This window comes from Carettochelys insculpta, chromosome 7 (genome assembly GCF_033958435.1).
Source record: "Carettochelys insculpta isolate YL-2023 chromosome 7, ASM3395843v1, whole genome shotgun sequence".
In the NCBI taxonomy this organism is placed as follows: Eukaryota; Metazoa; Chordata; order Testudines; family Carettochelyidae; genus Carettochelys; species Carettochelys insculpta.
In genome coordinates this window covers 26,105,639-26,120,261 of record NC_134143.1, presented here as the reverse complement: position 1 = coordinate 26,120,261, position 14,623 = coordinate 26,105,639, and the positions used below count along the sequence as shown (strand labels likewise).

The window sequence follows — 14,623 nt, the reverse complement described above, 5'->3', positions numbered from 1 at the left end:
TCATTGCAGGAGAGTAGATCTGTGGTTTTACCTGAATGTTCTTCTGACAAAAATGTAGAGCAGGATCTTTCATTAGAGTTCGAATGTTGAGGGCATACACATACATTGCTATTCAGTTTTTTTGTTAATTCTAAGGAAGCTTTGAACTCTTGACAGTTCACAGATCAATTCTGTGAGTGACGCAGCATGGATAAGTAGTGGCAGAACTATGGCAATGATTTAATTATAACAGAAGAGGGATGTGTCCACACTGCTACTACATTGTTTTAACTCCTTTCAGCACAAAGATGTGTGTGATAGAGGGCAGAGGATAGCTGTCTGCTGGATTGCATGTTTCCAGCTGAGTTCCTCAGATGTGGATTGCCACCCATGAAAGGGTTTTTGATGGTTAAGTATGGCTAGCCCCTCACAAGCCATACTGTCACAGCAGGTTAGCCACACCACCCGTTGAGCTCTCTACATTTGGAACATAAATATGTTGATAATACTTATTACTTCAACTACAAAAATGATACATGAACAAGAATAGGATTTACAGACCCAGCAGGTAATAGCAGTAAAAATGATAGGTTACACAACACATTTCGTCCTAAGCATCTCCGAGTTATGGATATTTATATTCATAACCATTTTCCATAAAGCATGGGGGGTCTGTCACAATATGGGCTGGAGTTACTTCCACTGAGAGATGTTTGAACACCCCTTAATAGGAAAAAAATTGTGTACAGATGCATGTAAGGTCATTTCTACTAATCTAAAGACACTTACCTGCCTGGAATTTTCATGCATAGAAAGAATCTTAGCTTCCCTTGTCTGTGGAATAGGTGTAATACTATTTATTATCTTAGGCAAAGTCTATACCAGCTGAGTAAGTTGACTTACGTTATGTAACTCTAGCCACATGAAAAACATAGCTGGAGTTGAGGTAGCTTAGGTCAACTTACTGCAGCATCTACACTGCACTGGGCTGATGGAAGATGCTCTTCTGTCAATCTACCTTAACCTGTTCCTTTGGGTTGGAGCACTGAGGTTGACTGGAGTGTGGTCTGTATTCATCTTGGCAGGTCTTCACTAGACCCACTATATTGACTCCTGGTGCATCAATCACCAGAAAATGGATCTTGCTGTAGTGTAGATACAGCCTTATGCCAGCCTTTTGAGATATAATTAGTTAAGGTTTATAATATGCTTTGAAATCTTCAAATGAAAGATGCTATATGATGAAAACACAATAGGTCATTACTATTATATTGCTGTTAATAAAATTATGCTAGTTTTTAGCACCATTAAAAATATAAAGGGAAATGCAATTTGTTTGCCAAACTGAAAAAGAGCTGTCATTTTCAAAGGATCTGAGGCTTTAGACAATGAAAAAGGAAAATATTTAAAAAAAACCTGTAAATGAGACTAGAAGCAATCAGGGTGCTCTGGGCTGGGATGATGTCATTATCAATTAGTGTGAGTACTTTCTTTTATCTCAACCATCTATCTGGTCTATGTCCTGATTTAGCGTTCTGCCACTGAAATCAATGGAGTTACACCAGGAATTAGCTTGACTAGTGATGCAATGTCTGTATGTGACAGAAATACCTAGAGTTACTTTGTCAGAAAAAAGCAATGCATGGAGATTCACTCCTGCCATAAATCTCTTCCACTTCATGTTAATGTTATTTATTCGCTTGAGATAGAGAGGACACAATGTAATATATGTGTTTTGTGTAATATGGTTTAGTGGCTTTGTAAAGTAAACTGTCCATTAGTAATGCAAAGCAGCTTATTTTCATCATCTAGTTCATTACTGCCGTTTTTCCTTCTAGATTTCAGCATGCAATAAATCATGGTGACGTTGACGTCTTCTCCTCTTATACTTCTGTTCAAATCGTTCTGCCCTTATATGTGTGTAAAGTGGCCCCGGAATCTCACAGAGATGTTTTGTTTTAGGAGAGTCTGCTCTTCCCCCAAATTACGCACCTGGAATCCTGCTCCCATGGAAATCAATAAGAATGTTGCCATTGGCTTCAAGAGGAACGGGATTTCACCTCAAGGCAGCCCATCAAGAAGCTAGGGAGACACCTGAAATTGGTGCTATGCTCTGTAATTAGATTTCAGGCCTTGCCAAAGAAGAAATCCCAAAGTACTATGTTAGTCTTATGATGGAGTCACAGACAATCCCCGTAGATGCTCAGTCTACCTAGCCACCCAGGCAAACTGGACTTATTGATAAATGGTCACTTTTACCAAAAACCTCAACTAGCCCAGGTCACACCCAGTGTCAAGTTACCAGTCACTCACCCAGATTGATTTGCATCCTAGATCTCAGACCAAAGACAACATGGGTAACCCATACTGTAAGAAACTAAATATTTACTAGCTACAAAATAAAAGAGTTATTAAGAAATTAAAACAGCTAAAGAACATGTATAGGTGAGTCACCATATCCTTCCAAGTGGCAGCAGACATGTAGTAATCTGCCATTTTCCCAAAAGTCTCTCAGGCCTACTCATGACAACTCTGGAAATCTCTGTCTTCTCATTCAGTTATTCTGCCAAACACATCAGAGAGAAAGAATTTTTCATTGTGTCCATAGAATCATAGGGGTGAAATAGACCTCAGGAGGTCATTGAGTCCAACACCCTACTAAAAGCCAACACAATCCCAACTAAATCATCCCACACTGAGATTTCTCAAACCAGGACTTAAAAACCTCTAGAGATGGATATTCTACTACCTCCCTAGGTAACGCATTCCAGTGCTTCTCTATCCTCCTAGTGAAATAGCTTCTTCCTAATATCTAACCTAGACCTCCCACACTGAAACTTGAGACCATTGCTCCTTACAGTCCATTTAACCACCACCATACTTCTTTAACTTGCTGACAAGAGAACTGTGGGAGATCATATAAAAAGCTTTGCTAAAGTTGAAGTGTATCATGTCCACCACCTTCCCTATGTCCACAGAGCATCATAGAAGGCAATCAGGTCATGACTTCTCCCTGGTAAATCCATGTTGACTATGCCTGATCACTTTCCTCTCTTCCTAGAGCTTCAAAATTGATTCCTTGAGCCTCCCATCCATGCTTTTTCTGGGGACTGATGTGAGGCTGACTGCTCTGTAGTTCCCAGATTATCCTTCTTCCCTTTTTGAAAGATGGACACTCCATTTGCCTTTTTCCAGTTGTCTGGGATCTCCCCAAATCATCAGGAGTTTTCAAAGATAATGGCCAATGGCTCTGGAATCATATCAGCCAACTTTCTCAGCACCCTGGATGCATTAGAGCAGGCCTTGTGGTTTTGTGTATATCTAGCTTCTTAAAATAGCTCTTAACCTGTGTTTTTGTCACTGAGGGTTGCCCACGGAGGGTTGCCTAGTGCAGCAGTCTGGGAGCTTACCTCGTCTATGAAGACAGAGGGAAAAAATTATTGAGTGCTTATAGCCATGCTGGTAGATTCTTTTTAGAGCAAAACAAGCTGACAGCATCACTATCCATAGGGACTCTTTGAGGAAGAGGAAGAACATAATTTGAGTTTTTGATTTCTGATCATCACACATAATGAGTACATGCTTTCAAATGCACAAGAATTAGTACTTTCCTGATAAGGTTCATCATTTGCCATTAGGCTTCCTTCTCCTTTGATGGGTTATGCAAATGTTTGCTATTACCTTATAACAGGTTGCAAATAAGTTGAAACAATGCTGGTAGATCCCATTAGTTAAACACCAGATACATTCTTAGCCTTGTAACAATTACTTTGATTTATACTAATACATAAATGAATTGGCCTGACTTCTTGCTGTGACTCTGTCTGTTCTCAGCTGATGCCTAACCTTTGCCCTGAGCTGGTACTTGGCTTACCAGAATCATAACCATAAGTCACACGCTGATACTCCATATCACCACAAAGTGGCCCTAATGCTGGTATAGCCATGCACATGAGAATTGCCACAGTATAAGGTGCAGAGCCTAAGTAATGGCTCCAATGCGATGCCCTCTCCCTGTGACCAGAGCATTGGGCATGGTTGGTGTTCTCCAGAATACTAGCAATCCCCACCTGCTGCAGTTCCTCTGAGCCATTGGCTATGCCTATAGAGTAGCCTTCATTTGCCTTGTGTGTGGCTGGGCCAGGATCTGGGGAGCACAATGGTGACTTTAAAACACCTTTACTTTCCCTTCCTGAGCTGTGCCAGTATGAATGTAACAGTAAGCTGTATTTAGTGCTGCTCTCAGTTCTCTTCCAGACAATGACATCACTCCAGATCAAGTAGTTGCTACCATGTAATTAAAATCCTCTAAAATAGTTGACCCTTGTTATTGTTGCACATACAAGCTTTTGTACAGATCAATACCTAACATTTATTTCACATGGTCTCTTTTTGTCTTTTTAAATGTGTGATGGATAATCTACCATGGGGGACAGTAGAATCTAGTGATCTGCCCTCCCTTCTATGACCCTTTAAGGCAGAGAACTGTTTGGTGCACCCCCCACTGGGGAGCACAGTGGCACATTAGGAGTGGGTGTGGTGGGACCTATGTCAACCCCCAGGACAGTTGGGGAGGGAACATTACCCAGCCTGTCCCTGGCCCCCTCTCTGTTCTGGTGCCACTCACAGCCACACTCCCATCTCCTACCTCTCCGCTGGCTCCATCCCCAGCCTCTGTGTGGCTCTGTTTCTGGCCCCAAGCCCAGCCTCATTCCCTGGCTGAAGCCTCTGGCACCTCAGTCTCTGGCACCACTCCAGGCCCCAGACCTACTCCCAGCCGAAGGCCCAGACTCGTCCTACTTACCTCTGTCCAAGTCCTCCCACACACCCTGAGCCAGGTCCCCACTCCTAGCCCTGACTCCAAGGGCGTAAGGGGTTGCAGACAAGCACACAGCCTTCAGAAGTTTGGGGACTACTCTTTTAGGGTATCTTTTCTCATCCTTTTCCCATTCAGGATCTACAATGAAGTTCTGTAAAGTCAAAAAGGCCAGTCTTTACCAAACTACAGACAGGGTATTATAAATCTTCTGTCTAGAAACTTACCTATTCCCCCTGACTACAGTATTGGAATGACTCACATGTATGGAATAACCAAAGTCCAAGAGCATTTAAATACAGTCTTGTGTCTATAACTACCAGTATAACCTCATCCAGCACCATCAAATGTATTTCCTGAGGTTGACGGTGTTTTTATTCCCAGTGTTCCTTGTTATATTTTCTGGAAACTTTTGAGTTGTACACACAGCTTGATTTGTAGCTCACAGTTTTGATAGTTCACACTGATTTTATCATGTGGAAAAGTGTAACATATACACCTCTGTTTTGCCTACCTGAACCAAAATCAAGTAAATAGAGTGTTTCTAGGAAATGGGACAAAATTGTTTCTGGTAAATATAGTTTGGTCATGGGAGCACAATCTTAGAGAAAGAGCCCAGAATTGAAGCTCCTTATTCCTACTTCTGTCACTTTCCTTTGTGGCCTTGGCCAAGTCACTTAGGGAGCCACGTCTACATGTGCCGGCTACTTCGAAGTAGCCGCGCCAACTTCGAAATAGCACCCTATTTCGTCTACACGTGGCGAGCGCTATTTCGAGGTTGAAATCGACATAAGGCGGCAAGATGTCGAAGTCGCTATTCCCATCAGGAGATGGGAATAGCGCCCTACTTCAACGTTGAACGTCAAAGTAGGGCATGTGTAGCCGATCCGCGTCCCACAACATCGAAATAGCACAGTCCGCCATGGCGGCCATCAGCTGAGGGGTTGAGAGACGCTGTCTCCAGCCCCTGAGCTCTATAGTCGCCGTGTGCAGAGGCCCCTTAAAACTACCCGCCCCCGCGTTCCTGTGCAGGAAGCTGAGAGCGCGTGCAGGCGGCAGCACTGACACGCAGCCTACCTGCACGCCTCCCTGCAGCCCCAAGCCACCCCCCCGCTACGATGGCCGCCCACCAGCCCCCCAAGTGCCCCCAGGGCACACCCCCCAAGGGGAGCCAGGGCTCCCAGCCTGGCAGCCAGCCTGGCAAAAGGCAGCGGGGCCCCTTCTGGACGGAGGCCGAGATCCGGGATCTGCTGGGGCTCTGGAGCGAGGAGGAGGTGCTCCAGGTAATGGGGAGCAAGAGGCGGAACACGGATGAATTCGCTCTGCTGGCCGAGGGCCTGGCTGCCCGGGGTCACCCTGCCCGCACTCCTGACCACGTCAGGAGTAAGGTCAAGGAGCTGTGGCAGGGTTACACCCGGGCCCAGGATGCGGCCAGCCAATCTGGGGCTGTTCCCGCCACTTGCCCCTTTTACAGGGAGCTCAGGTCCATCCTGGGCCCCCGGTATACCTCCTCCCCTCTGGCCACTCTTGACACCTCGGCCAACGAGCCCCAGCAGGCCCCGGAGGTGGAGTCTGCCCCGGAGGCAAGCCCCGCACCCCAGGGGCCCCCCCCAGGAGCCCACCCCGGGACACCGGAGGAGGAGGAGGGGGAATCCTCCTCCAGGGATGGGGGCTGCGGATTGTCCTGCCGTCCCAGAGCTCCAGCAGGGCATCCGCCCAGAGGGTGTCCCCCGACCTTGGGAGAGGACCGTCAGGTATGTACCCCACCAGTGCACGCTCCAGGGGTTAAGGGGCGGGGACAACAGACATGACCAGGGCCCTCCACATGCCCAGATGACCATGGCCCCAAGGACAGCAGTGGCATGTCCCTCAGAAGAGTGCATCAGCCCCGGCCCCCCCAGCAGGACAGTGCCATGCCCCATCCCTGGGGATGGGGGGAGTGGAACCTAGGGTCCCCCGGGGGGGGAGGGGGTGGGACACCCATCATCATCATCAGCATCTGACGGGGATGGGGAACCAGCAGCAGAGGGGTGGGGGAACAAGGGCCACGGCTCGGGGGGCCACACTAACGGCTGTCTCCACTCTTCTTCCCCACCTGTGTTCCGCAGCTGCACCATTGGAGGGCCCAGAGAGCGCCAGCGAGGTCTCAGTGGTCCCGGAGAGCCCACCGGGGCCATCCCAGCAGGCCATCCCCTCGGCGGAGCACCAACCAGCCCCAGGACGGGGCTGACGGCGGAGCCACCCCCACCCGAGGACTGCCACGGACCCCCGGCATCAGCTGGAGGTGTCGGAGCGGCGCCTGTGGGTGGACGAGTGGTGGCTAGAGCTCCAGGAGCGGGTGCTGGCCTGACACCAGGAGGCATGGGGGGCCTTTATGCACACATTTGAGCGCATAGCGGAATACCTGGCCCCCTATGCCGCGCCGCCTGCTGCTCTGCTCGCCCTGCCCACCGCTCCACCCGCCGCTCCACCCGATGCTCCGACCGCCGTCCCACCGCTGTCCCCCACCCTGGGGCCTTCCGCCAAGGGGGACCTGGGGCCTGGTGACACCCGCTGGCCATACCTGCTGGTTCGCCCAGCCCCCAGCCAGCCTTGGCCAGGGCTCAGGCCAAGGTGAGGGTCGCGCCCGCCAACCCCGGGTGCCGGACAGTAGAGGGGTGTGGGGCCCAGGATGTGGCCCCCCCTCCCCCTCCCCCTCCCCCTTTGTACATATCCCCCCATATATATTTGTATATAGTTTGTGTTATACCCCATTCTGTTATATGGTACCTGACCCCCCATGTAAATAGTTCCCCCCTTTTGTTCTGCTCTATATATATATTATATTTTTGTTGTTTGAATAATAAGACAAATCACCGGTTTTTGGTTTCAAAAACAACAGCTCCATTTTTATTTGCAAGAAAGGGGTGTGTGTGCTCTTGGGTGCTCTGTGGTGTGGGCGTGGGGGCAGGGAGTGTTGTGGAGGATGGGGGGGGTGGAGTGGGGGGCCTGCCAGCGTTCACCCTGCGGCCTTGTCGAAATGGGCCTGCACGGCCTCCTGGACCTGGATCCCCTCGGGGCCCACCTGGCGACTGGGGGCAGCAGGTGCCTGCATGTCAGCCCTGCCAGCCTCCACAGCCCATCCCTGGAAGAATGTCTCCCCCTTGCTCTCGACCAGGTTGTGGAGTGCGCTGCACGCACCCACAACCTGGGGGATGTTGGTGGGGCCTGCATGAAGGCGGGTGAGGAGACACCTCCAGTGCCCTTTGAGGCAGCCAAAAGTGCGCTCAACCACCTGGCACACATGGTTCAAGTGCGTGTTGAAGCGCTCCTGGCTGGCTGAGAGATGGCCCGTGTAAGGGTGCATGAGCCAGGGCCGGAGGGGGTACGCTGCGTCTGCGACGACGCAGAGGGGCATGGTGGTGTCCCCCACAGGGATCTCCCATTGGGGGATGTAGGTCCCCGCCTCCAGCCGGCGGCACAGGCCCGAATTCCTGAACACCCGGGTGTCATGGGTGCTGCCAGGCCAGCCAACATAAATGTCCAGGAAGCGGCCCTGGCTGTCCACCAAGGCCTGGAGGACCACAGAATGGTAGTCCTTCCTGTTGAGGAAGCGTCCTCTGCTGTCCTCCGCGGCACAGATGGGGATATGGGTCCCATCCAGAGCCCCAAAGCAATTTGGGAAGCCCAGGCTGGCAAACACCTCGATGGCGGCATCCGGGTCCCCAAGCCGCACGAGCCTGTGGAGGAGCAGGGCATTGATGGCATGGACGACCTGCGGGGGAAGGACATGGGAGAGCACCAGTGAGGGGTGTGCAGGGTGTGTCTGGCCCTCCCCCCACAGGGCTGCCCTCCCCCCCAGGGCTGCCCTCCCCTGGGTCCTCTTACCTCCATGAGGACAGCCCCGACGGTGGCCTTGCCCACGCCAAACTGCTGCCCCACGGATCGGTAGCTGTCTGGAGTGGCCAGCTTCCAGACAGCGATGCTTACCCGTTTGTCCACCGTGAGGGCACACCGCATGGCAGTGTCCTGGTGCCTCAGTGCGGGGGTGAGCCACTGGCACAGCTCCAGGAATGTCTGCCGGCTCATGTGAAAGTTCTGGAGCCAGTGCTCGTTGTCCCACTCGCCGAGCACCAGCCGCTCCCACCAGTCGGTGCTCATGAGGTAGCTCCACAGCCGGCGGCAGGTGCAGCGGGGTGCGGGGGGTCAGAGGGCAGCAAGGTCTGGGGTTGTTTCCTCCTCCCCTGGGGGCAGCTCCTCTTCTGTGAATAAAAGGTGGTCAGCTGCCTCTTGCATAGCATTGAGCAGGGCAAGCTCCTGCAGGGGTGGCTGTGTGGACCTCTGGCTGCTGCTGCTGGGGGTCCATACTGCTTCGACGGATGTGCGTGCTTGTGGCTCTGCAGACCGCGTGCTGTGCAGGCTGAGTGTGTCTGGGAGGGGCCCTTTAAGGGAGCGGCTAGCTGTTGCCCCGGAAGTGCTAGTCCGCCCTGTGACCCTTTCTGCAGCTGTTCCTGGCACCCTTATTTTGGTGTGTGCTGCTTTGGCGTGTAGACGCTCCCCTGCAGCGCGTACTTCAATGTGGTGCTGCCCAGCGTCGACCTTGAATGTCGATGGCACCAGCCCTGGAGGAAGTGTAGACGCTATTCATTGAAATAGCTTATTTCAATGTCACTACATCGAAATAAGCTATTTTGATGTAGCATACACATGTAGACGTAGCTAGGATCAGGTTTGTACAGGCATTTAGGCACATAAACATGCAGACAGGCATCAAGAAGAATTTTCAAAAACACTTACATTTCTATTTGTATGTTTTGGTTTCTAAATACTTTTGAAAAAATTTCCCTTTAGCTTCTCTAGGTTTCCATTTCTCCAGCTGTAAAAAGGATCTAATGAGTGTGTATTTACCTCAGAAAGCTCTAAGGATTATTTTATCAATATTTATAAAGCTCTATGAAACTGTAGATCCCTATATAACTGAAGTATCACTATTTTATTGTTAAATATATTTAATGGTAGGAAGGTTAAAGTTTAATATTATATGCTCAATGGGAAAACAGGAAAGTAAATACAATAAAGATTTAAGTACTGTACTAAATCATCTGGGAAGAGATACCTTGGGAAATTTGAAATATTGATTAGAGAAGAATTATTTAAGAAATAATCAGACATAAGCAGATTTATCCCGATGTTAAAAATAATCTCATTTGTGTCTGGGACCCAGTTTTCACCTCATGGAAGATTCAGACCTTGGAATTAATCTCCATTACAGGTCTTCCTGAATGTTTTCTGTCCTTCAGGGAATATGACTAATTTACCAATAAAGGCAAAGACTTCAATTTTAAATTATACAGTAAAGCCTCAAAATGCGTGATTTCAAGTTGCACTTAGCTTGCATTAATGCAAATTAAGTACAACTTAAAATCCCACTCCCCCAGCCCTGGCTCAAACTGCCCCTGGCCTCCCGTGGACCCAGTTCAACCCACCCCCCTAGCCCTGCTCACCACCAACGCACAGCTCCAGATCATGCTCTACCCCAGCTCACCACCCCCATGCATGGCTCTGGCTCAACTCTCCCCTCGCCAGTTCAACTGGCCCTCCATGCATGGCCCCAGCTCAACTCTACATCCCCACAGCCCTAACCCACCTCAGGCTTAACCCTTCTGCCCCCTTCCCATGGCCCCAACCCACCAGCAGGCTTAACCCTCCCCAAGTGCCCCCCCACCCCCAAGACTTTTCTTTCAAAAGGAGTTTCAGGAGCTCCTGCTGCTCCCCAGTTGCAGAACCTGCATTCTGCCAGGGAAAAGCCACCCCACAACCTACACAAAATTCAGGTTGCACAAGGGACTGTGGGAATGGAACCCTCACATAAACTGAGCATCTACCGTATTATGCTTTTTAAAAGTCACTTGACTAATGACATTTTTGCTTCTGTTTTACCTCAAGTATCTTGCTTTCCACTTAGTATGATTGTGACTGCTTGTCAATACATGCTCCAAAGGCGTGTGGCTTTCCTTAGGGTTGAGCCTAATGCTCAATCCTGTTCTCACCTTACACTGTCAGAAAGTTATAATCAAACACAGACTCACCAGAACCACCATGTACCTCCACCACATGGCCAGATAGTGTTTTTTGTGCTGCAATGGTTATCTTCACACAGCACAACTGTTTCTTGGCAGTATTCAGAGATATAACACAAAAAGATGGCTAACTGAACATGAACAATTTAAAATTATCTGACGGGTCTCCTATTACTGTGAGTTGCAGCTATGGATGATGTATCTAACCAGCTAATTTCTACCTTGCTGCTAAAGGAAGTGGTGGCCCAACACCTTCCAACTTCGTCATGACCTTAGCTGGGTGGAAGTCTTCTCCACCAGACCTGTTGCTTGTGGTTTCATTCATGGGACTGGACCATGTCTTGCACATATAAAAAGTATTAGGTAGTTGCTGAAGCAGAATCTTGTTTGCTTACCTGCTTTTTGACGGTTTTTCTTCCACCAAAGAGTCTATTAGCCACATATGGGCTACGTCTACACGTGCACCCTACATCGAAGTAGCTTATTTCGATGAATAACGTCTACACGTCCTCCAGGGCCGGCAACGTCGATGTTCAACTTCGACGTTGCACAGCCCGACATCGAAATAGGCGCAGCGAGGGAACGTCTACACGTCAAAGTAGCACACATCGAAATAGGGATGCCAGGCACAGCTGCAGACAGGGTCAACGGGCGGACTAGCGCTTCCGGGGCAACAGCTAGCCGCTCCCTTAAAGGGCCCCTCCCACATACACTCAGCCTGCACAGCACGCGGTCTGACTAGCCATATAGGCACACAGACCCCGAGCGCCGCAGTCATGGACCCCCAGCAGCAGCAGCAGCAGCATCAGCAGCAGCAGCTAGAGGTCCACCCAGCCCTCCCGGCAGGAACAGGGCTTGCCCTGGCTCTTGTCATGTTGGGGGCAGCTGAGCACCTTCTTGCCCCAGGGGAGGACATGCCCCCAGGGCAGCAGGGCTCAGCCCCTCCCCCTGCAGCACCCCGCTCCACCCCCCGCCTCACACGCCGGCGGCTGTGGAGCTACCCCACCAGCACCGACTGGTGGGAGCGGCTGGTGCTTGGGGAGTGGGACGACGACCACTGGGTCCGCCACTTCAGGATGACCCGACAGACATTCCTGGAGCTGTGCCAGTGGCTCAGCCCCGCACTCAGGCACCGGGACACTGCCATGAGGCGTGCCCTCCCTGTGGAGAAACGGGTCGGCATCGCTGTCTGGAAGCTGGCCACTCCGGACAGCTACCGATCCGTGGGGCAGCAGTTTGGCGTCGGAAAGGCCACCATCGGGGCTGTCTTCATGGAGGTAAGAGAACCCACAGGGGGAGGCCAGGGCAGGCCAGGGGGGCCAGGGCAGGGCAGGGCAGGGTAGGGGAGCCAGGGCAGGGCAGGGCAGGGCAGAGCAGGGCAGGGGGGCCAGGGCAGGGCAGGGCAGGGTAGGGGAGCCAGGGAAGGGCAGGGCAGGGCAGAGCAGGGCAGGGGGGCCAGGGCAGAGCAGGGCAGGGTAGGGGAGCCAGGGCAGGGCAGGCCAGGGGGGCCAGGGCAGAGCAGGGCAGGGGGGCCAGGGCAGGGCAGGGCAGGGCCATGCACACCCTGCTCACCCCTCATTGGGGCTGTCCCATGTGCTTTCTCTGCAGGTCGTGAGTGCCATCAACTCCATGCTCCTGCACAGGCTCGTGAGGCTGGGGGACCCACGTGCCACTGTCGCTGCCTTTGCCACCCTGGGCTTCCCCAACTGCTTCGGGGCTCTGGATGGGACTCACATCCCCATCCGCGCCCCGGACCACAGTGGAGGCTGATACCTCAACCGGAAGGGCTACCATTCAGTCGTCCTGCAGGCCTTGGTGGACAGCCGGGGGCGGTTCCAGGACATTTACGTGGGCTGGCTTGGCAGCACCCACAACGCCCGGGTGTTCCGGAACTCCGGCCTGTGCCGCCGGCTGGAGGCGGGGACCTACATCCCCCAGCGGGAGATCCCTCTGGGGGACACCACCATGTCCTTCTGCATCATCGCGGATGCGGCCTACCCCCTCCGGCCGTGGCTCATGCGCCCCTACACGGGCCACCTCTCCGCCAGCCAGGAGCGCTTCAACGAGCGCCTGAACCGTGCGCACCAGGTGGTGGAGCGCTCATTTGGCCGCCTCAAGGGACGATGGCGATGTCTCCTCACCCACCTGGATGCCAGCCCCAACAACATCCCCCAGATTGTGGGTGCCTGCTGCGCCCTGCACAACCTCGTGGAGAGCAAGGGGGAGAGCTTTCTTCAGGGCTGGGCCGCCGAGGCTGGCAGGGCACATCTCCAGCCACCTGCTGCCCCCAGTCGGCAGGTGGACCCAGAGGGGACCCGGGTCCGGGAGGCCCTGCGGGCCCACTTCGACGACCAGGCCGCGGGGTGAACTCTGCCCAGGCCCCCTACTGCCCGCCCCTTCCTCCCCCACACTCCTGCCCCAACGCCCACACCATGGAGCACCCCACTGCCCCCCCCACTTGTCCAGGAGAAATGACAGCACGAACTTGTGGGTGAACGTAAATGTTTTTTTTGTCCTCACGAATTTTTTTTTTTTAAATAAAAAAATATATATATGTGAAACAGAAACCAAAAAGGAGGGACAAACATTCAACAAAACCAAGATGGGCACAAATAAAACTATGTACAACAATAAAAATGAAAGCACTGTGTGCCATCAAAAGAAAAACAAAAAGCAGGGAGGAGAACGGGGAGAACTATGTACGGGGGGGACGGGGCAAACAGGGGAAACACCCACACCACCCACCCAGTCCCCAAAGTCTGTCCAACAAGGGGGGGGGCCACGTCCCGGGCCCCTCGCCCCTACAGCCCAGCAGTGGGCGTGCCCGGCCGGGAGCTCCGCCGGGCCTGCAGTCTGGTGCGTGGCTGGGTGGGAGCGGGCTCCACCGGAAGGTAGCGGCGCCGGCGAGTCTCGGGTGGCTCCAGGGGTCCCTCGGCGCGGTGGCCCTCGCGGGGAGGTGGTGGGGCGACGGCAGACGGCCCGGCGACGGCTGGAGCAGCCGGTGGTGGGGCTGCAGGAGCAGGCATGGCGGGCGGTGGCGCGGCCGGCGCAGCATGGGGGGCCAGGGAATCAATCAGCCGATTGATGGTATCCAGAAAGGCCCCCCATGCCTCTCTGCGCCAGGCCAGCGCCTGCTCCTGCAGCTGGAGGTGCTGCTCCGAGACCTCCAGCTGCCGGCGGAGGATGGCCAGCAGCTGGGGGTCTGTGGCCGCCGCCAGTAGCAGGCGCGGGGTCCGCCGTCTGGCCCTCCGCGGGGCCGGTGGTTCCTCGGCCGAGGGGCTGCCCTGGAGCGAGGGTCCCGGAGGGGTCTCCGGGACGACCGATGCCTCGCCGGCGCTCTCTTCCGGTCCTTCGGATGGTGCAGGTGCAGGTGCAGGACACAGGAGAGGAGGGGGGAAAGAAGAATGGAGACAGGCGTTAGTGTGGGCCCCGAGCCGTGGCCTTTGTCCCCCCCGCCCTGTGCTGCAGGTTCCCCATCCCCGTCCCCGGGAGATGCTGCTGTGATGGATGGGGTTCAGGGGTCCCCCTGCCCTGCAGCCCGTCCCCTGGTGGGAGCGACTCTCACTTCACCCCGCAGGGTCTGAGAGCAGGAGAGGTTTCTTAGGCCACAGATGGCCAGTTTCTGGCAGGAGTGACAGCACCAGCTGTCGGAAGAGACAGTCCTTCCAACCCGTTGTGGGGAGAAGACCCCAAGGGGGGCCCCTCTGGGATGCAGCTTTCCCCCTCCTCTGGCTGGCTGCCTACCAGCTCTCCCTTCCCCTAGCCTCTA

General features: G+C 53.2%; 1 protein-coding gene across 1 annotated transcript in view; it reads right to left on the bottom strand.

The window, feature by feature from the left end:
• The window catches only part of CABCOCO1 (ciliary associated calcium binding coiled-coil 1), a 393,177-nt gene that overhangs the window by 166,950 nt on the left and 211,604 nt on the right, over positions 1–14,623 (bottom strand). The window contains exons 2-3 of the mRNA XM_075000157.1: positions 8,765–9,036; positions 7,745–8,549 (exon numbers count right to left, since the gene is read on the bottom strand). Coding sequence (XP_074856258.1) covers positions 7,794–8,549; positions 8,765–8,935 — 927 coding nt within the window. The 5' untranslated portion in view covers positions 8,936–9,036 and the 3' untranslated portion in view covers positions 7,745–7,793. Of the gene's footprint in view, positions 8,550–8,764; positions 9,037–14,623 lie in introns of the transcript that reaches the window.